The sequence below is a fragment of the Marmota flaviventris genome, chromosome 5, assembly GCF_047511675.1.
Source record: "Marmota flaviventris isolate mMarFla1 chromosome 5, mMarFla1.hap1, whole genome shotgun sequence".
NCBI lineage: Eukaryota > Metazoa > Chordata > Mammalia > Rodentia > Sciuridae > Marmota > Marmota flaviventris.
The window spans coordinates 68,785,161-68,806,485 of NC_092502.1; the positions used below are offsets into that span (position 1 = coordinate 68,785,161).

A 21,325-nucleotide genomic window follows, 5' to 3' on the forward strand; every position below is an offset into this window, starting at 1 on the left:
GTAAGTAACCTAAGAGTACATCTAAAGAATGAAACATAATTAGAAATTCCAGAATAATTTATGTATGATCTCTAGAACTTTTCCCCATTTTTGTCCATAAAATGCTCACATATATTTTTAGGAATATACTGAGTAGGATATGAAAGAGATTTCATGTGCTGAAAACTGACCCATGACCAGTTTTTTTTTTTAAACATTTACAGAATGAGTCTGTTAAGATTAGAAAAATTTGTTTTAGCAATCAACAAATGCAAGCCAAAAAAATTAAACACTAATCTACAGTAAAAGGTGCTACACAAGAGACATTTATTAATGTTCTGTTGTATTTACAGTTTTAATATAGCAAACCAAGGTGAATTACCACTTGGGCAGAAAGCACACCATTCTACATTTATAACGCATCAGTTTCTGCTAACACATTGTAAAAGCAAGTAGTACAGTATGTTAGGGATCATCTCAAAAGTTCCAAGCTAATTCTTTCTTTGCTCTTAGTACCTAATCCTCTGGGACTCTAATTATACAGTGTCAAGAATTACATTTTAGTAATTAAATTGCATTTCTTCTTACACTTTCTATTTTATACAGTGACAATACCTTTAGAATTCCTTAGGTACACACCACATAACAATAAGGTACTGCAAAAATTCAAATACAGACCATAAAAATTAATATTTATTTATCAATTAAGAACATACTTTTTTGACCACACCTTAAATGTATTTTTGTACTATAATTTTGCTTCCAGGTGTTCACACACAGTACAATAAATTTCTAGATTAATTTTAACAGCAAATATGGATTATGTGCAGAAATGCAGTCATAACAAAAAATTTAACTTTTGAGAAAACCCCTTTAAAATAGCCAGCCTTAAACATATCTTACACTAAAATCTTTTAATTCCAAATTTTCTTTGAGATGGAGGATGACTAAAGCAAGACTGCCCCCTACTGACTAAAGGGACATGGCTCCATGCTATTTAAAATGACTACAAACAATACATAAGGCATTATTAATACATCACAGACTTGATTGCAAGAGCTTTTTCAAACATTAACCACTAATGATTCAATGATTACAGAATTTTGCATTAACTATTAAAATTTTACACCTAGGAACAAATAGAGAGAAATGATCTTTTCAACAGTACTTTATTTTTTAAAGCAGGTGATTATTCCTCTGTGTTCTGCGTCTTGATTCACTTCCTGCAGGTGTTCTCTTGCTTCTTGAGAGAGAATTCATAAATGCAGGAAGGCCTTTGCCAGAAAACATCTGCCAGAGAAGGATATTGAATATTGAAACTCTAGTTAGCTTGTTATTTTGGCTGAGAGAAGGATGTAGTCACAAAAGAAAGCAGGATGTTTGGAGACACGAGAAGTGCATTTTAACATAGTTTTCAGATTACTATATAATGACATCATGGTATTCAATAAACATTCAATTTTTAGTCCTTAACATTATCAAGGCCTCAAAAACTAGAAAGAACTGGTCTGCTTTCTCTAAAAACCTTTGAGGGTAGGGGTTTCTCTCTTCTGTTCTAACAAAAGAACAGAATGAAGTAACAATTCATTCTACCTTTAACCCTGTCAGGAATGACTAAAACTTAGAACAGAATTCACATGCTCAAGTAATCTTCCTAACACACCTGAGCTACTGTTTACCCAGACAATTCTGTCAATCTCACTTCCATTGAGGATGTTGATGATATCATGCTATATTTAAACAGACCAAGGCAAAATTTTAAAAACACACTGTAAACTCACAATTTCCATAAATACTTTTTAAAAATAAATTTTATAAAAAGCCAAAGTATTCTGGGGGTTTCTCTGAAAATAATAAATATATGTAATCCTGAAATATTTTAGGAAAGTTATATATGATTGAAATATAGGCTATCAGAATAAAGTCAATAGTGCCCCTCTCACCTTTTTTGGTGGTATTGGGGTTTGAACTCAGGGCCTTGCTCATGCTGGGCAAGCACTCTACCATTGAGCAATATCCCCATCCTGTTTATACATTTTGTTAAATGCCCGTTTTAATTTAATACTTTGAGGCAATTCCATACTGGCATAGCAAATTGTTCTGATTCTCATGGAAATAACTTGGGAAAAACTACCAGTTACTCCCTATTTTAATGCTAAAAGACAAAACACTAAAGAGATAACATTGATTAATTTAATAAACATTTATTGAGAAACCACTTCTAGTACCCAGAACCAAGTGACAACTTAATGGGATCAACTGACAATTGGATGGGCTCATACACAGGCCTTTAGTTTACCTTTCTCTCTCCATGTTCCTATAAAAGCCACAGGAACTCCACCCCAGGCACTTTTTAAAATATTTTGCTTAGATTATTGGATACATCTTTAAAAGGCTGTCCAAATGCAGACAAGGTACAATACTGGAGGAAATTAACATAGCTTTTAAAAACCATCAACATTTTTCCAAACTCCAAATTCAGTTAATATTCAGTAAACCAATGATACTGACTACAAGAGCAACTGTTATTTAGATTAAGAGACATAAAAGATTTGAAGATCTCAGAATATACAGAGACATCAGAGAGACAAGGAATTATAAGGAACTATAAAAACCAAGAAGAAAAAAGAAAATTGGCAGACTGTTACCAAATGGAGGCTTTTGTAACAAGGCCAGACTCATTACAAACCAAAGTGATTTCTGTTTTATCCATTTTGATTAATGATGAAAACTAATGAAACAACGCCTCTTAGGTCAAAACACTAGTTTGCAAGAACATTATGATAGAGTACAGGCAACATTTGTTAGTTCATGCTACTTCATCAATAGCCTCAACTGTTAAACCACTTTAACTCATGCAAAGATAAAGCCTGACACTCAACAATCATTTAAAATCCCTAAGAGGCTGGGAGCAGTGGCTCATGCCTATAATCCAGCTACTGGGAAGGCCAAGGCAAGAGGATCACAAGCTCAAGGCAGTTTGGGCAATTTAGTGAGACCCTGTCTTAAAAAAATTAATAAAGTGTTGGGGCTGTGGCTCAGTGGTAGAATACCTACCTTCCTAGCAAGTGCAAGTACTTAAATTTATCCCCAACACCACACACCAAAATAAACAAAAACATCCCTAAAGAGGACCTAGATAGGTTACCACAGGTAATCTCAATGACCGTACAAACTCCAAATGAAAGATTCTTCTAAAAGGCACTGCTGTCTAAGACCCAGAGGCATGTTCACATCCACTTGACTAGCAGTATCACATAAACACTGGTGGACTACATGAGCTGAAGGACAAACAGATCTTGAAGACTGTGGATATCATTATACTAAATTATGATCTGACCACTTTGGAAACAAAAGGGATCCAAAAGCCTATATATCATTTAACTGAAGAAGGAAGACAACCAAACCAGTTCTTACGTATGTTTGTGAATTTTTAAAAATAGAAAATCCACTGTAAACACCATTGGTACTGTCTTGCGACTCAAAACAAGAGTCCATTAAATCAAACTTTACCTTGAGAAGAAATTCCTTTAATAAAATGAGAGGTATTAAAGGAACTGGAAGAGGTGAAGTGTGTGCTATCATATAGAAAAAATTAAAATATTTGTTCCCTCAGGTATAGCTTACCAAGATAAAGGAATCACTTACAAAAGGGCCCTAGCTCATTAATGCCAGGGCTTAAAGACAATTTTCCTTCTATTTCAAAAGACTTCTAAATACATTATACTTCATATGTACAAGTGCTTTTGGTACAACACAAACAGTGTTAGATATAATCAACTAAGTTACTACCTTATAGTTACTGTAGCGTATGCCTCATTTACCTGGCAGCATCAGAGAAGGTAGTGGTCCATAAAAATGTACTTTTCAGTGAACATAGTACATTTATTTTTTATTTTTTAAACAGTGCTAGGGATCAAACTCAGGGAGGTCTCTGCATCCTAGGTAAGAGCTCTACCACTGAGCTACATCCCCAGCCCTGAACAGAGTAAATAAGTGTGAGTAATTTTTATTTTTTACCATATCAAGTAAAGATGTTTTTAAAAGGTATGCTTCTTTTTGAACAACAATAAGGAACATTTGCTTCCTCTCAGTCACACAGTAGATGACACTGTGTCCACCTTTAGCAGTTTCTTCTGGTTTTTGTTATCAAGTAGGAAACCAGTTAAACTGAGGTAATTAATGTACCTTCCCTGCCGGCCTTCCAGAGCCTCCATGGGCTCTAATGGGGTACTTGACAGGACTACATGAGTGTCAATAGGCTTTTGTAACATCTGCTTTGGTCTCTGGGGGATCATTTCCAGGTTGGTTTTTTATTTTGGGTAGCCAAAACTGAAAAGTCACTACTCTACTCTCCTCTAGTAAAATGCTGAATCCTAATACAGTGTGGAAGGTGTGTTATTTTTCTGCTATGATTATTTTTAAAATTTTAAATTTCCTTTCTGTGGTCTTTCTGACAAAAAGAAAGCCTATAGTTAGCTTTTTTTTTTTTCTTTTTTCTTGAGGGGTGGGGATACCAGGGATTGAAGCTAGAGGTGCTTAACCACTGAGCCACATCCCCAGCCCTTTATATTTTGAGACAGGTTCTCACTAAATTGCTTAGAGCCTCACTAAATGGCTGAAGCTGTCTTTGAACTTGTGATCCTCCTATCTCAGCTTCCCCAGTCACTGGGATTATAGCATGTGCCACAGCGCCTGGCTATAGTTAGCTTTTTTTTTCCATTTACACATTTTATTTGGAAATGTTTACACAAGTACAGAGAAACTAAATTTTTGAGATAGTGGATGCTATTAGATTATCAGTTTATTATAAAAGAGACATGGAAATTATTTACATGATGAAAGATTTCAGAGCTTGAGTGGAGTGGGCAGCTTCATAGGACGCCATTTCAACAGAGATTCGTTTCAGTCTACCTACTTTCCAAGAATGTCTCCATCTCTAAATAAGAAATAATCCTTGTCATCTAGAATTACTTTGGTGCCTCCATACTTTGGGAGAACTTTACCTCCAACCTTCACGCTAACTGGCTGAATCTCTCTACTCTTTCCTTTAGAGCCTGATCCCACAGCTACTACTGGTGCTTGCAAAACTTTTCCTTGAAATTGGAAGCATAATGCCTTCTTTGGTTACAGTTTCAGCTGCACTCCTTTCAATCAATACTCTGTCAAAAAGTGGAAGAAACTTTCTAAATACTTGTCCAGCCATGACTCTGCACCATCGCAGCTCGGACTTCACTCTTGGTTAGCTTTTAACAAGTGATAGTACCATCAAAGAAAGCAGGAGTCAATAAAAGAAAAGCTTTTTCACTTGATGGGTTTCCAGTACATCTTCTAACTAAATTTACTCTGAACTAGAGAAAGAAAGCTATATGCATTTGGATCTGAATGGAAAGTTCTTATCCATCCCCTTCAATGGACAAAGGTCATTCAATCCCATGGTATGTTATGGCTTTTCAGGCTCCCTCTGGAGATCCTGAGAATTAATAAGAATATCATTAGAATTCTAAACGCTACTTTAAGTCCCCAAAACTCTTACTTTGAAGTTTTGAATCCTCTAAGTATGTTAAGAATGATTTTCAAATCAACTAGGATGTCAATGCTGGGCAGAAAAAGTAAACAAATGCTATCATGCCCTCTACTGGGGGATATGAATTTACTATACATAAATTTTTTTTCTTGCAGTGCTAGGCATTGAACTCAGGGCCTTGTATATGCTAGGCAAGTATGCTGTACCACTGACCTATTTCCCCAGAGCTGAAGCACTGTCAACAGTCCTGATTTCAAACAAGCTCCTCAACAGTTCTCACAGCATTATTATCAAGGACTGCCTGCTTCATATCATAACCCTAAAGACTTTTATTTTTATTCATTCATTCATTTATTATTTAATTATTTATTTTATAGCCCCAAGGGGCTATATCCCCAGCTCTTTTTTTAATGGTGCTGGGGATTGAACCCAGGGCCTTGTGCATGTGAGGCAAGCACTCTACCAACTGAGCTATATCCTCAGCCCCTCCCCAGCTCTTTTTACTTTTTAAAATTTTGAGATAGGGCCTCACTAAATTTCTGAGGCTGGCCTCAAACTTGAAATCCTCCCATCTTAACTTCCTCAGCCTCTGGAGTTGCTGGGATTACAGATGTGTTCACCATGCCTAGCTAGATGTATTGTTTTAAATTTAGAACACTCATAAAACATTTCAAATTTTTAGAAAATAAAAAAATTTTCATTAAAGTCCCTAACAATCTAGGAAATCTGACTATTTCAGGCTTTCTATGCTATTTGTTATAGATAAAAAGCAAGATTAAATGCATGCCCCTATTAAAGATTCAAATTTTTATCCAGCTGAAGAACGTAGAGAACAGAGGGGTGATGTCAGTCCACTGAGAAATTCACTGCTGCCTACAGAATTCATTATTTAAAAGAAGAGAGAAATCTATCCCCTCTGGATCTTTTGCACAGCAATGTTTTAGGGGAAATTTGTGGTGATTTCAGCCCTGTTTGTAAAGAACCCTGTAAATGCATTAACTTTTGATCTTTGCTATGTGAGAATTAACCCCAAGGCTAACTGAATATTATAATCAGATATGTAGATGAAAGAAGACAACAGTAATTGAATAAAACAGCACAGAACATCTGATAGGCCTCTTAAAGTTAGAATGTCCTAGACCCAAAGACACACCACAGGCCTTAGGGCCCAAGCCAGTGTTAATCCATGTCCAGATTTTGTGACCATAATCAAATTCATAACATGCTACACATTTTTAAGATTGTCCCTTTAAAAAAAATAAACACAAAGTACATAATCCCTTGGAGAAATAACTTTAACACAGTTTAAGCCATCTGTTACTTACGTACGTATATTTAATTCTACATGTAAAATGTTTAATACAGTATCTGACACATGGAAAACTTTATAATGGTAAGATTATATCAGGCTTGAAAAAAATTTTTGTTATATTCAAGAAGGTATAATCATATTATTCTCTTGCTTAAAAGCTTTTAACACTGCCTCATAACCTGGTAAATTAAATACAGTACTTAATTTTCTTGAAGCTTACACCATATACCTGAGACCACCATAAGCCTTTAAAACTGAGAAACCCACTCTTAGTACATCATTACCTACATAAACTATGATACCAGACAGCAAATACAAACTCATGTTCTCATGGGCTTAGCTTGCACCCAGTTAACATGTCAGTAGGTTAAAGGGCAGCTCTATGAACTTGATGCTTCCCTTTGTGCATGTGAGGCAAGCACTCTACCAACTGAGCTATATCAGTTGAAAATGGGCTTAATACTCAAGATCGTTAAGAACACTGATTGAACCTGTTTTCTAGTCTCAACTCTTTATACTCCTTTATGTTCCCATTGAGCTGCTGTCATTTGTATTTCCTTGCCTCTATTTCTTTTCTTTTTTTTGGCGGGGGTGTGTGGCACTGGGGATTGAACTCAGGGGCACTGGATCACTGAGCCACATCCCCAGCCCTATTGTGTATTTTATTTAGAGACAGGGTCTCACTGAGTTGCTTAGTGCCTTGCTTTTTCACGGAGACTGGCTTTGAACTCTCGATCCTCCTGCCTCAGCCTCCCAAGCCTCTGGGTCCCTGCCTCTATTTCTGCTCTGTACTCTGCCTTAAGTCACCCTGAAATTCGTTCCCACGCTATCCAAATTTCCACTTGCTAAAACTCTGTCATTTAACATTTGTCACTACTGCTACACACATGTTGTTGTAAACCTTGTGTACTGACCTCTGAGTGGTACTCAACATTCCACTCTTATCATCCACACAGCTCCCAAAAACCCAAGGAATAGAGTCACGAGGGCCTAGATTGTCTTACCAGAGAGCTTTATCTGGTATATTCTTTTCCCAAGGTTCCCTATCTCTTCCTTTAGGTAGCTCTGTCTGTCTACCGCTGTAAGATGGAGTCAGCCTCTTGGGAAAACCATGTGTGAATCAAAGAGCTTTGGCAGGGCTTAGTCCTCCTGTTCTAAGCCAGGAGAAAGGTCCTTTCTCCCCTTCCTTCTGTGGGTTTGACTCTCCTCACCACAACAGTGATAATATATGGGTGTGATGCGAAAGAAGGCACCAGGGAAGTTGTAAGATATAAGCCTGCTGGGCATAGTGGCACATGCTTGTAATCCCAACGACTATGGAGGCCGAGGCAGAAAGATCACAAGAACAAAGCCAGCTTCAGCAACTTAATGAGACCCTCAGCAACTTAGAGAGAGCCTGTTTCAAAATAAAAAAAAAAAAAAATTAAAAGGACTGGGGACATAGCTCAGTGGTAAAACACCCCTGGGTCTCATCCCCAGTGGAGAGAGAGAGAGAGAGAGAGAGAGAAAGAAAAGCCTTGTTGAGCTTATTAGTAGCCCAGGCAAATGGAATTCCTAAAGTACTCTTATAGTCTCTCCTCCTCCTCTGGCCTTAGGGACTCTACATGATTAGAGAAGAGTGATTAGGCATGAAGGGTTCCTTCTGAATGCTGTCCTCTGGAACTGGAACAACACTAAGAGGATGTGGGATTCAATCAAGCAATGAAGCTTCCTGATGACAGCATTAAGACCATTCCTTCCGTGGTATAATTAAAGCATGAGATGATGTTTTCTCCTATGGCAGTTTGCTCACTTGCCCTTATCAATGTTCTTTTGTAGACCACCCCTTAATAAAGGAGAAACTACAAAAAGACAGGGACTGTGCCTTCCTTACCTTCTATTTACCCCCTACCACCAACACTTACTCTAAAACTGAATAGAAATCTTCAATGTAGCGTGATTACACTGGGATAAGAACACAACCTCCCCAACACCATCCCCACCCCCACCCCACCCCGCCCTCATACCTTTAATAAATAAAGAGAACTCTGGTCCTGGGGAGATTTGAGAAAGTTTCTGGCATCTTCCGGACTTTTGCATAATTGATAAATCCTCTGAGAAACAGGAGAAAGCCTAATTTAAAAAAGAAAAGTCAAGTGAATTTATAATTTCCATGTTAAGTCCCCATCCCAGAAATATCCCTCTTGATAGCAATTCTTTGTCATTTTTCTGCTAAAGGATATTAAAGCATGAGCAATTTCCAGAATCTCCAAAAGATTTTTTTATACCAAATTATCCATTCATCAATGAGAAGGCATAATCTCATGAGCCAAGAGTCTATTTTGCATATTGAGAATCTAATAGGTCTAAAAAGGAAAAAGAAAAGATGAGGCCAGACATTTATATTTGAAGGCCTCACTATCTACTGAGTTAAAAAAAAAAAAAGAAAGAAAGAAATCCAAGATAATAAGTTCCAAAACAGGGAGAAGTTAGAACAGAGTTTTTCTCAGGTAAAAAATATTCTAAACTTTCTTGAGATTTTTTTGTTGTTGATGACAGTACATAAAGCTGTCCACTAGATGTCAGGATGCCTCCACCTATTACAGCATTTCTCATATTCTGCTATTAAGCTCTTCTTTCTCTACTCTCATTAATGCTGTTTTTGTTTGTTTGTTTGTTTTTATGACTATACCAGAGTCTACTCATTTACAGAAGTCTGCACTTCTTGAAATGGTTTGTGGGGAGGTGATGCTACCCCTCCAATGGAAACCATACACTCCTGACTCTCCTTCGGAGATGGTCCCTGAGTTTTGAGTACATTTTAAACACTGCTATTGAAAGATACATAAAGTTTACTGTATACAGTAAGCTGGGCTCCAGTTTACTTACTGACTTGTACAACCATAACCACAATCTAATTTTAAAACATGTTTCTTACTCCCCCAAACCCTGTGCCCATTAGCAGTCACTACCCTTTCACCTGTTCCCTCCTCCCTCTTTTTTATTAGTCCATCACTTTCTTTTGGACACATGTTTAAGTATACTCAGAGGTGGAAAACTTTGTACTCAGGAGAAATGATTTGGGCAATAAGCAAGAGTTGTAGTGGCTGGGCTCAGTGAATACGATTCTGTTTGGCATCAAAAGCACACAGTAGGGTTGGAGTTGTGGCTCAGTGGTAGAGCACTTGCCTAGCATGTATGAGGTACTAGGTTTGATTCTCAGCACTGCATATAAATGAATAAAGGTCCAACATCTAAAAAAATATTTTTTTTAAAAAAAGCACACAACAGTAAATTAAGGGTTACCCTTCCAAATGCTGGGATGGGCGAGGGGGGAGGCAGAGTCCTTCTAAAAGGGAGAGCATGTGACCTGTGTATGGAAGGGATAGCTACGAATCAGCTCAGATCCAACCAAAGGGTGCTGTGTGGGATGAGAATATAGACCAGTTTTGCTGGATACTCCAACTTTTAAGAAAAGTAAAACAAAACAAACAAAAAACTCATGGATGATTTCTATGAAAAATTTTGATTTTTAAATGTTGACAACTACAAGGAAAAAAAAACAAACTGTGGTATAGCTGGACATAGTAACATAATCCCAGCAACTCAGGAGGCTGAGGCAGAAAGACTGCAAGTTCAAGGCCAGCCTGAGTAGCTCAGTAAGTCCCTGTCTCAAAATAAAAAATTTTAAAAAGAGCTGGGGATATATCTCAGTGGTAGAGTGCCCCCTGGGTTTATTTCCCAGTATTGCAAAAATAAACAAACAAAACAAAGAGTTGAAACAAACCACAACCACAGGCTAGATGTAGTTCATGAGCTTCCAGTCTGAGACCCATGCCAAGTCCCTTGCAGAAGAAACTCCATAAAACAAGTTCTTCTCGATAAAAGTTCCAAAAATGACCAAAACATTGGGTGCAAAAGCATATAAGTATAACCAATGTCTTAACATGTTTTGCATATAAGAAAACAGTACACAGCAGGAATGATCAATGATAAAGTATCATAAATCCATCTTCCATGAAACTTTTATATAAAAAGAAAATCTATCCATTAAATTTCTTTAAATAATTTATGCTGCAATCAACCAGTCTGCACACATACTTAAAAACTCTGCTTTGGTTCATTCAGGATTCGATTTAACTTTAGGCTTAGTCAGGCTTTCTTTTGAAAATACAATTTAGAGAATAAGCAAATCAAAGAATTATTCTCCCTAAGTTATTGTCTTATTGGTAATTTTTATTATTAAACTTCTCAGTAATCAATGGAGGGGAAAAAAATCACTTTATCTCTCTTCAATTACTGGAATTCCAATGACCAACAGCACAGTGAATGATGCTGCTTGCAGAAAAGGACAGGGAATAAAGTGATAAATGACTTGTATTTTCTATGTAAAATTTAGGGTCAGCAACACATGACTCTGTCAAACTAAGCAAAGCACGTCCTGAATCTATTAAACCTATTAAGCACCTATTGGGTATAGTCACTAGGTTGTGCCAGGTCCATGGGCAGAATACCACCAAGAATCTTTAATACAGAGGCAACAAGAGGGCCCAAACCTGGAGGTAGGAGAAAATGGTGTCACCAATGGGGAACGTGGCAATCACATCAAACAGCTGCAAACAGCCCAGCTCTTGCTTCTAAGATGTAACAACAGTTATGATGGCCTCTCTTACTGTATCACATACATTTTATTTATGAATAATGAAGAAGCCACATTAAAACAATTCACCCAGTGGGCTTGTCTATTTGTTTGGTTAGTCTTTTTTTTTTTTTTTTTTTTACTTCTAAAGGAAATATTTAGAGTAAAAAAATAAAATCTTAAAACTGATAATCTGGGCTGAGGATGTAGCTCCATGGGTGCAGTGCTTGCCTTACATGCACAAGGCCCTGGGTTTAATCCCTAGCACTATACACATAAAACACACACACACACACACACACACACACACCACCACCACCAACAACAACAACAAAAACTAATAGTCTGAACTACCTGGATTTTTTTTTTAAAGTTTCCTCCCCACTATAAAATAATTCTTAAATGGTAAACTAAAGAATTCTAGAAAACCAATAACAGTCATTTCAGAAGTTATGTCTAATAAGGCTATCCATTTCTGTTGTCTACTGAGATCTAACCAAAAATGAACTACATACACTCAGGAGTTTAATACACGGCTGAGTTTGTGAACACTTTGTGGCAATAACAGGGAGGAAACTCCACAGATTATCCAGTCTTCTCATGAGTAATGCCCTATTGATCAAATGGGGAAGAAGTATCCATAAATGGGTTAAGAAAACCACTACAGACTCATCATTAACATGCACATTACTCTGATGGTGACAACAGCCTAATCTTTAAGAAAGAAACATTTTCAAAATTATACTTTTAATGGATAATTATTATATTGCTATGTAATAAGTGAGATGATGGTTTACTAAAAGTAATTTTACTTGTAAAATTTAACATAAATTTTTCTCTCCTTTTCTTATATTAGAAGTGCTTACCTAAAACCAGGAACACCCACCAGAGCCAGTACTGACCATCAAAGTATCCAGGGAAATAGGTGGAAAACTAAAAAATAAGGAAAACACTTTATATCAGCTTAACAAATACAATTTTACACAGTAATTTAATGGCGCATAATATACAAGGCATTTGTTAAACCACTGCTGACATTTAGCCCTTATAAAAGTTTAGAAAGTGCAAGTTGAGGGGATGTAGCTCAGTTGGTAGAGTGTTTGCCTTGCGTGCACAAAGCCCTGGGTTCAATCCCTAGCACTCCCCCACAAAAAAAAAAAAAGGCAAGTTGAAGTATGTTAATGTGTTACTGATTTGAAATGATCTGATAAATGTAAATCTATTTCCTTTCATGAAAAGCAGTCCTTTTATAGCTTTAGTTTTATGGCCTCCTTGTTTTTGTTTTTTGTTTCATATTATTATGGGCCAGGATGTGCAATGACCAAACAGACTCCATTTGATCCTGAGACTCCATATCATGTAAGAAATGCTTCTCCTGTGGGAAAGCCCCACCTCTGTACCCATTAATAGTTACCTAGCAATTCTTATACAATATAAAATTGTTCTCTTTGCTTTCCATCTTTCTTGGGCAATGTCCCTTGTCAGAGATTGATTGTCTAGACGTTAGTAACCATTCTCTTACACTCAATTAAGGTCATTTTGACCCACTTCCTTTCTGCTTGCTTGCTGCTATGCCAATCTGGAAAGTCCTGTGGGAAATACCAATGTACCCATTGCATTGTCTCGTTAACTGCCCAATTCAGCTTCTGTACTTGCTTGCTTACATTGGCTAAACCTCCAAACATCCCTTTTGTGGTTTTTTGGCTTAAATATGAGGCCAGCTGAAGGTGGGCACGTTACTCTGACCATCTTCCTTTTAGAGAGTAGAGTGTCTGCCACTGGCCAGCAATAAAAGCTTAACTGGAATGGCAATGTGTGGTCTGAGAGTTATTTGAGGGTCTTGGTATCAGTTTAACAGTACCAGGGATTGAACTCAGGGGCAGTGGACCACTAAGCCACATCCCCAACCCTATTTTGTATTTTATTTAGAGACAGGGTTTCACTGAGTTGCTGGCTTTGAACTTGTGAACCTCCCAAGCTGCTGGGATTACAGGGGTGCGCCCCTCCGCCCGACCACCTCCCTTGTTTTTAAAGTATATAAAATTTGATTTTTAAAAAATACTCCCCCCAACACAGTATTTGCCCTTCTTAAAACATGCTTCAATGAGAGTTTTACTTGATTTATGCAGTGCTAAAACTAATTGTTTTCCTAATATTGCCTCTTTTCTACAAGGCCCAGTTTTGTTCCTACTCCTCCAGCCTTGCCTTCACCTTGGTTAATCCTATGCTTTTGCTAGTAACTGGTTTAGAAATGAACACAGGGTGTCATTCTGGCCAACAGAAATTCAGGATTTCTGAAAACGCTTACTTGCTCTTACAGAAGAATGGGGAAAAAACTACCAACAACAAGAAATACAGATAGGCCAACAAGATTTTTCAACTTAAAAATTTTCAATTTTAAGATGTGTGAAAGCAATAAGAATTCAGTAGAAACCATACTTCAAAGTACTGCTCTTTTCCTGCACTAGTCACATGCAACGTTCTCTGTTGGGCAGCAGCAATGAACCACAGCTCTCAGTCAGCCATGTAATCATGAGGGGAAACTGGCACTCTACTGTATACTCTGATGCTACTCTACATTTGATAGGTTAGGTGTTATCAAATGCATTTTTTACTTAATAATATTTTCAACTTACAAAATAAGTTTATCAGGACATGACTCCATTACAAATGGAGAAACCACCTGTAACTCCCTTTCTCCTGCTGAGTGTCGTTGTGTTTCAATGTAGTATCGGAAACTGCCATCTTTAGTGAGAATGATAGCAACATGCTAAATATCAGCTCTCCCTCATGATGTTCATGAACTACTGATTTAACTAACCTCCATGTCAGGACTCATTTTCATGGAAAATAAACTTTCTCCATTGTTTTTCTGATTTTCTAAGCCACTTGGAGCTGGGTTTTCAGTTATTCACATTCAAAAAGCATCCTAACTGATTTAAGCTGATCATTTGAATCAGTTAAAAATCAGTCAAAAATTTAGTTTCAAAGAAAGATTAGTAACTAATTCTATTTGTTTTGTTTGGAGGTTTTGATATCAAAGAATTTACTGTAGTTTGAGAATTCATATATAGCAATCCCCCACCCGTCCATACAGAATGACTTTCAAGACCCCCCAGTGGATGCTTGAAACTGCAGATAGTGCCAAACCCTACGTATAAAATGTTTTTTTCCTATACGTACCTACCTCCAATAAGGTTTAATTTATAAATTAGGCACAGGAAGAGATTAACAATAACTAATATTAAAACAATTTTAATATACTGTGAAAAAAGTTATGTGAGCTTGGTTTTGCTCTCAAAATATCATATTGTATTATAAATCTTAGAAACTTCAGTAAATAGCTAGGTGTGGGGGTATACTCCTGTAATCCCAGAGAGACAGGAAGATTGCAAGTCTGAGGCCAGGCTGGGCATCTTAGTGAGATCCTGTCTCAAAAATAAAATAAAAAAGTGTTGGGGATGTAGCTCAGTGGTAGAGAACTTGCCTAACATTAAAAGGCCCTGGGTTCAATCCTCAGTACTGCCAAAAAGAAAGGAAGAAAAAGGAAGAGGAGGAAGAGGAAGAAGGGAGGAAGGGAGGAAGGGAGGAAGGGAGAAAGGAAGAGGAACCCCAGTCTATGATTCTTGCCCATTTATTATCAAGAACTGACCTTTTCACAAAAAGAAAGCACTTTATGGCTTCTTTTTGACATATCCAAATTATGAATTATACTTTGGGGCCATTATTAAGTAAAATAAGGATGACCTGGACCCAAGGGTTTTGATAACCTGATAATCTGATAACTGAGATGGCTACTAAGTGACTACAGTGGGAAGTTTATTCCACATGAGTACACCAGCAGAACAATCCTTCAGGTCTTCAGTAGGATGTTTCATTTCATCACACTGTTCAGGATGGCATGCAATTCAGAATGAACAAATTGTTTATTTCTAAAATTTTCCATTTAATATTTTCAGACTTGGATTGATCACAGGGAACTGAAACCATGGAAAGCAAAACTGAAAATAAGGGAGGCCTATGATATAGTATTTTATTTATTAATAAAGTATAACAAGATTTAGAGAAGGAATGAAAACTTCTTTGTGGCCTAAGTTCTTAACTTAAAGCCGAAGTTTTAGATGAATGTACATTAGCTGCCTAGGGGGAAAGCTCCTGTTTTTTATCAGATTCTTAAAGGATTCTGGAAACCTAAAAATGCTAAAAGTGTTCCAGAATAAATAAAATGGAACTACTTTGAAGAACTGAGTATTTAAGTATGCCAACTTACAATGAGTAAATTGATTTGCTCTACAAGGAAGACAACAACAATAATAAACTTAACGGAAATCAGAGAATATTTTAAAAGTTGGGATGTTTTATAACTTTAAATAACTTCGTATGATTTTAACTGGCAACTCCCAAATCACTGAAGGAACACACATCTCTCTAATTTGATCCCTAATGGAACAATATTGTTAAATATTGTTGTATCCACAAATATTTTGGCCTAACCAATCCCAGAAGGAAGAAAAACAAACAGAGAGAAGAAGAAGAAATTAAGATTAACAATTCAGAAGAATTAATGAGAGGAATGCCTGTTTTTGATGAAACACCAAAGAAGTGATATCCTTTTTATTATACAAATAACTAATTTTGGATTGTACATACACATTACCTTAAGTATTAAAAACAAGAAGGCAGAGCTAGGGTGTAGCTCAGTGGTAAAGTGCTTGCCTAGCATGCATGAAGCCTACATTCAATCTTCAGCACCATGAAAAATAAATGAATAAAAACAAAGAAAGCAGCTGGTGAACAACCGGTAGAATAAACCAATATTCATTAGATTTAACTACAAAAATTGGATGCAGGAACCACTTGCAACTGATTTTGGTTCAACTACATTATAAAACCAGAAACAAAGATTAGTATAATTTTAAATGTTGAGATAACTTCGAAAATGCAAATGAAAAAAGTCAAACATTCAAAATCATTCTGATTATTGTCTCTCTGGAGGATCTATCTTTCCTGTTGTACAACTTACCCTGACAATCAGGATCCACTTAATTAGAGAGAGACCAAATCCTGAGATGGCCCCATACCTTCCTGCAGCTGAGGTGGTCAGGCAAAAAGACAGGAAAAACCCAATCCAGTTGAAGAGGAATGCCACTGAAAAAGGAGAAGGGGAAAAAAAAATGCCAACCAGGTCTTATTGGAGAAGAAGCAGGAATGCCCTTTACATCTGCCTCTGCTTCGGTGACTTTCCCAAGGATAAAAGACAGCCTGGCCTTCACAACCCTTACCCCACCTCTCCCAAACAACCATCCTCTTGTCTTCTCCTAAAAGCAATAAAAAAAAATCCTCTTTGAATATCATTTTATACTATTATGTTTATTTCTATTCATGCCCAAAATGCCTTAACAGTCACCAAAACTGCATACGCACGACCTGTGCTCTTCACTGTATGTTATATACTTCAGCAAATAAAATAAATGCTTGGGGCTGGGGTGGTGGCTCAGTGGTAGAGTGCTCGCCTAGTATGCATGAGGCACTGGGTTCGATCCTCAGCACCATATAAAAACAAACTAATGTATCCACCTAAAAATCTAAAGATACATAAATAAATATTTAAATAAATAAATAAATACCTTGGCCATTAAATTGGTGCCCCCAAATAATCTGATTCATGTTACTCATCCTGCTGTGAATTCTAACAGTTTATATAACATTACCTCTAAAAACATTGCATTTTCTTTGTTTTTAATAGAGAGGAAAAAAAATAGTTGCTCATTCTAAATGAGATTCATGAAAAGATAAATGAACAATAATATCAAAGGGAAAAAATCAGGTTGATTTTGACGCTTATAGAAGACAATTTATCAGACAAGGGCATTTAATTCCTACTCTACAGATTAGGTGTGAGTAGGAATAATGTAAAGAGACTCTGTGGACTTGGAAAATGAAGCTTAGCTCATGTAAAAATGCAGCCCTCCCATAACTGCTTTAATTATATTTTCTACATATTAATCCAAAGCACCCTGGTTTGTAAGAAGTGACTCTGCTGTGTGTATATACTTACTGAAAAAAGTTAACATGAAAATCCCATCATTTCCTATCCTCAGCTGGTCAGCATCATCAAAATCATCCCGGCCCACAAAATCTTCATCCTAATTGAAAAGAAAAAGGTAAATCAATAATTTCATTTTGCATCATAAAGTAAAAGATATAATTAGAGTTGAAATAAATCTTTTTTTTAATCTCCATGGTTTTCTAAATAAATTTTTCATTTTATAACCCAAATTCTTTTTCCCCCCACTGGTGCTGGGAATGAAACCAGGACCTCCTGCCTGCTAAGGACACACTATATCACTTAGCTGCACACCCAGCCCCAGTGGAAAGTCTTTTAACAATATATTTTAATAATTTAAAAGTTCAAAATGAGAAATTATATCCCATCTAATTCAAATGTAAAAAATAATAATAATAATTTAAAAGTTCACAGGCAGGCGCAGTGATGCCTACCTGTAATCCCAGCAATTTGGAAGGCTGAGGAAGAAGGTTTGAAAGTTCAAGGTCAGCCTCATCAATTTAATAAGACCCTCACCAACTTAATGCAACCCTGTCTCAAAAAATATAAAAGGCTGGGAATGTAGTTCAGTGGTAAAGTGGGAAAAAATATTTTTTAAAGTTCACAAAGAACTATTTTCTTTTTCAAAATTATCTTAAAAAATTGTTTACACATTTGACTTAAATTCTAGAAAATCAGTAATCAAGGGCCTGTTTAGGGCCTATAATATAATAGTAATCTAGGACCGTACTAAGGGGATAGGAGGAAGACAGCATGATACATGAAGAGTCTCTAGAGCTGCCCACTGCTCAACTTGTCCAAAAGCATTTGTTTGTGTTGGTATATAAGTCTGAAACAAATTCACCTACAGTCTTACTTGCATACAGGATCTTTTCTATTCTAACTTGAAAACACAATATTGCAGATTTAAAAGGAACATGATCTTGACCAACACCAACTTATGTGGCTTATCTTTTCAACTGATGTAGGTATGTACTGAGATATTTAAAGGTAATTGAGTATAACTTAAAACTGAAAGTAACAAGCTCTACATAGCTCAAGAAAGACATTAAAATTTAAAAAAAAAAAAAAAAAATCAAAACTTGTCCTACACAGAAAAGGGTCTGGAGAGGAACATCTATACCAAACTGTTACTGGTGGTTACCCTTGAGAAGGGAACTAAAGAAAGGGAAGTGTCAGTGGCAGCTGTTTTTTCTAACTGAACACACTTCTCCTATCATTTTAAATCTTTATAAGAATGTTCGTTTTACAGTTGTGTTTTGTTTTTTTGGTGGTGCCATGAACTGAACCCAGAGGTACTCTATCACTAAGCTACACCCCGAACCCTTATTAATTTTTTATTTTGAAACAGGGTCTTGCACCTAGTTGCCTAGATTGGCCTTGAATTTGAGATATTCTTGCCTCAGGCTTCCTAGTCACTATGGTTATAGACATGTACCACAATGCCTAGCTTAAAACAAATTTTTCAAAAATATTAAATATCTAAGTTAATATTAGCAGAATAAGATCTTGTCTTTTTTTTTTTTTTTTTAAGGAGAGTGGAAGGGTATTGGGAATTAAACCCAGGGGCACTTTACCGCTGAGCTACTTCCTTAGCTCTTTTTATTTTGAAACAGTCTCACAAAGTTACTGAGGGTCAGTAAATTGCTGGGACTGGCCTCAAACTTGCATTCCTCCTGCTCCAGCCTCCAGAATCACTGGGATTATGCATCATTACACCCAGCTTGTCCCCAGCCTTTTAAATTTTATTTTGAGACAGGATCTCACTAAATCCAGGCTGACTTAGAACTCATGATCCTCCTGCCTAAGACTCCTGAGTAGCTGGAATTACAGGTGCGCAAGACTGGCAGAAACAAACTGTTTTTTGCATAGCTACTCAAAGTTATACACCAAAAATACATGAAGTAACTTATTCTGTATATGCTTTCTAAATGTTCTTCCTGTCCTTGGGATCTTTTCTGTCATGATTTCTCCCATAAATAGTTGCCAGATTAATGTTTCCAAAATATTAGACTATTCCTTCAATACTCCTGATTTGAAAGGACTCCACATGAGCCAGATACAAAATTTAAATGCCTCAGTCTAGCATTCCAAGGATCATACAAATGAGAGCTCTGGTCACATCTTTCTATTTCCCTTTAGAAGGTCCTTGCTCATGAAAAACCCAATGACTACATCCACAAAACTGCCCCTTATACTGGGTTAAATTTACATCTGCTTTCTGGGCTTTTTCCCCTCTGGAATGCTCTTAATTCATCAAAACTCTGGGCCTACTACAAATCCCATCTTTCGCCATGATAACCTAGTAAAAAGTCAATTCTTGATGCTCATTGCTCATCTCAGAGTAGATACGAATATCTGTGGGCCTTTTAACCTAGCTGGATTTTAAGCTCTGTATCCTAATATATACAAAGCTCTTTACTCATCCACTACAGAATATGTAGCACCTTATACAAAAAAGTGATCTATGCATATCTCCTGAATAAGACAGCATTAAGAAACTCTTAGGCTGGGTATAGAGGTACATTCCTATAATACCAGCTACTAGGAAGAATAAGGCAAGACGATTCCAAGTTCAAGGACAGACTGGGAGAGATATCCAGTCTCCAATAAGGGGGTGGGGGTGTAATTCAGTGATAGAGTGCTTTCCTAGCATGTGTGAGGCCCTGGGTTCAATCCCCAATATTATACCCCACCCCCCAAAAAAAGCTCTTAACTATGCATACTTTTCAAATAAAAGAATTCTGAAGTGGACTCCAGATGAGCCAGATACAAATTTTAAATGCCTCAGTCTAGCATTATACCCCCACAAATGGTATTAATCATCTCCAGAGTGCTCTAGTTACCATCTATTCCAACAGGTTTGTAAAGTACACTGAACATACTAGGAAGGACTCTGGAGTCTAGAATATCTAGGGTTGACTTTCACTTCTGCTACTTATTAGCCAAATGACTTCAGGCAAGTTAGTTCATCTCTTTGGACCTAAATTTTTACATCAATACAATGAAGATAATATACTATCTACTTTGAGAGGTTATTTGAGGGTTGAAAACAATATACAAAATATATAAAAGCACCAAGCACAGTACCAAACACATTTTTTGCTTCCAGTAAATACGGCAGGTCAGGACTGTTTTTTGTGTTTAGACAATAAACTCCACAAGGGTTCTTAAGTTTTTCCTTAGCACCAACAAGATCTGAATGCATTTATCATGTAGGATCAGCTTTTACTGATTTCTTTCAAGCAGTGGTTTTAGGAGCTCCACTCCTTATAGCAGGCACAGCCTATAAACAGCCCACTATCCTAAAGTCAGGGGAACTTCTTTCTCTGCCCCTCCCCCACTACTAGAGATTGAACACACTGGGTGCTCTACCACTGAGCTTCAACCTTCAGCTGTTCCGGGTGTCCACCCCACCCCACCCCTACCCCCAGCCAGAGTTTTGCTAAGTTGTTGAGGCTGGCCTCTAACTTACAGTCCTCCTGCCTCAGCTTCCCAAGTAGCTAGTGTTAAAAGTGTGCACCACTATGCCTAGCTGGACTTCTCTTCTTATTTTACCACTCCCTCCAGTTTCTTGCCAGGCCTAGACCCTGAAACCCTGATTGCCCCAACTTTCCTAATATGAGGCCCAAGGTTCTACATGCATGATCTTGACCTGCATGAATATTTATGAAACTATATGTATACTGCTTACAAAAACATCAAGAGCCAAGAGTACCCTAAAATCTCTGCTGGCTTATCTCATTCTCATGAATCAACATCAGGCTAGATGAGATCTGAACTCATTATACCCCCACAAATGGTATTATCTGGACTACTAGA

The 21,325-nt window shown here is 37.0% G+C and overlaps 1 protein-coding gene, 1 non-coding gene and 1 pseudogene across 3 annotated transcripts in view; 1 reads left to right on the plus strand and 2 right to left on the minus strand.

Moving 5' to 3' along the window:
* Positions 1-277: 277 nt before the first annotated feature.
* The window catches only part of Ndfip1 (Nedd4 family interacting protein 1), a 51,726-nt gene continuing 30,678 nt past the window's right edge, over positions 278-21,325 (minus strand). For both annotated transcript variants that reach the window (XM_027927734.2, XM_027927733.2), the window contains exons 4-8: positions 17,495-17,582; positions 16,460-16,584; positions 12,303-12,369; positions 8,825-8,930; positions 278-1,269 (exon numbers count right to left, since the gene is read on the minus strand). In XM_027927734.2, the coding sequence (XP_027783535.1) occupies positions 8,827-8,930; positions 12,303-12,369; positions 16,460-16,584; positions 17,495-17,582 (384 nt within the window). In that variant the 3' untranslated portion in view covers positions 278-1,269; positions 8,825-8,826. The remainder of the gene's footprint in view (positions 1,270-8,824; positions 8,931-12,302; positions 12,370-16,459; positions 16,585-17,494; positions 17,583-21,325) is intronic.
* On the minus strand, positions 1,239-8,769 carry LOC139705771 (10 kDa heat shock protein, mitochondrial pseudogene; annotated as a pseudogene).
* Trnaa-ugc (transfer RNA alanine (anticodon UGC)) lies at positions 12,510-12,582 on the plus strand. Its single transcript has one exon. It is a non-coding gene; the product is annotated as a tRNA-Ala (tRNA).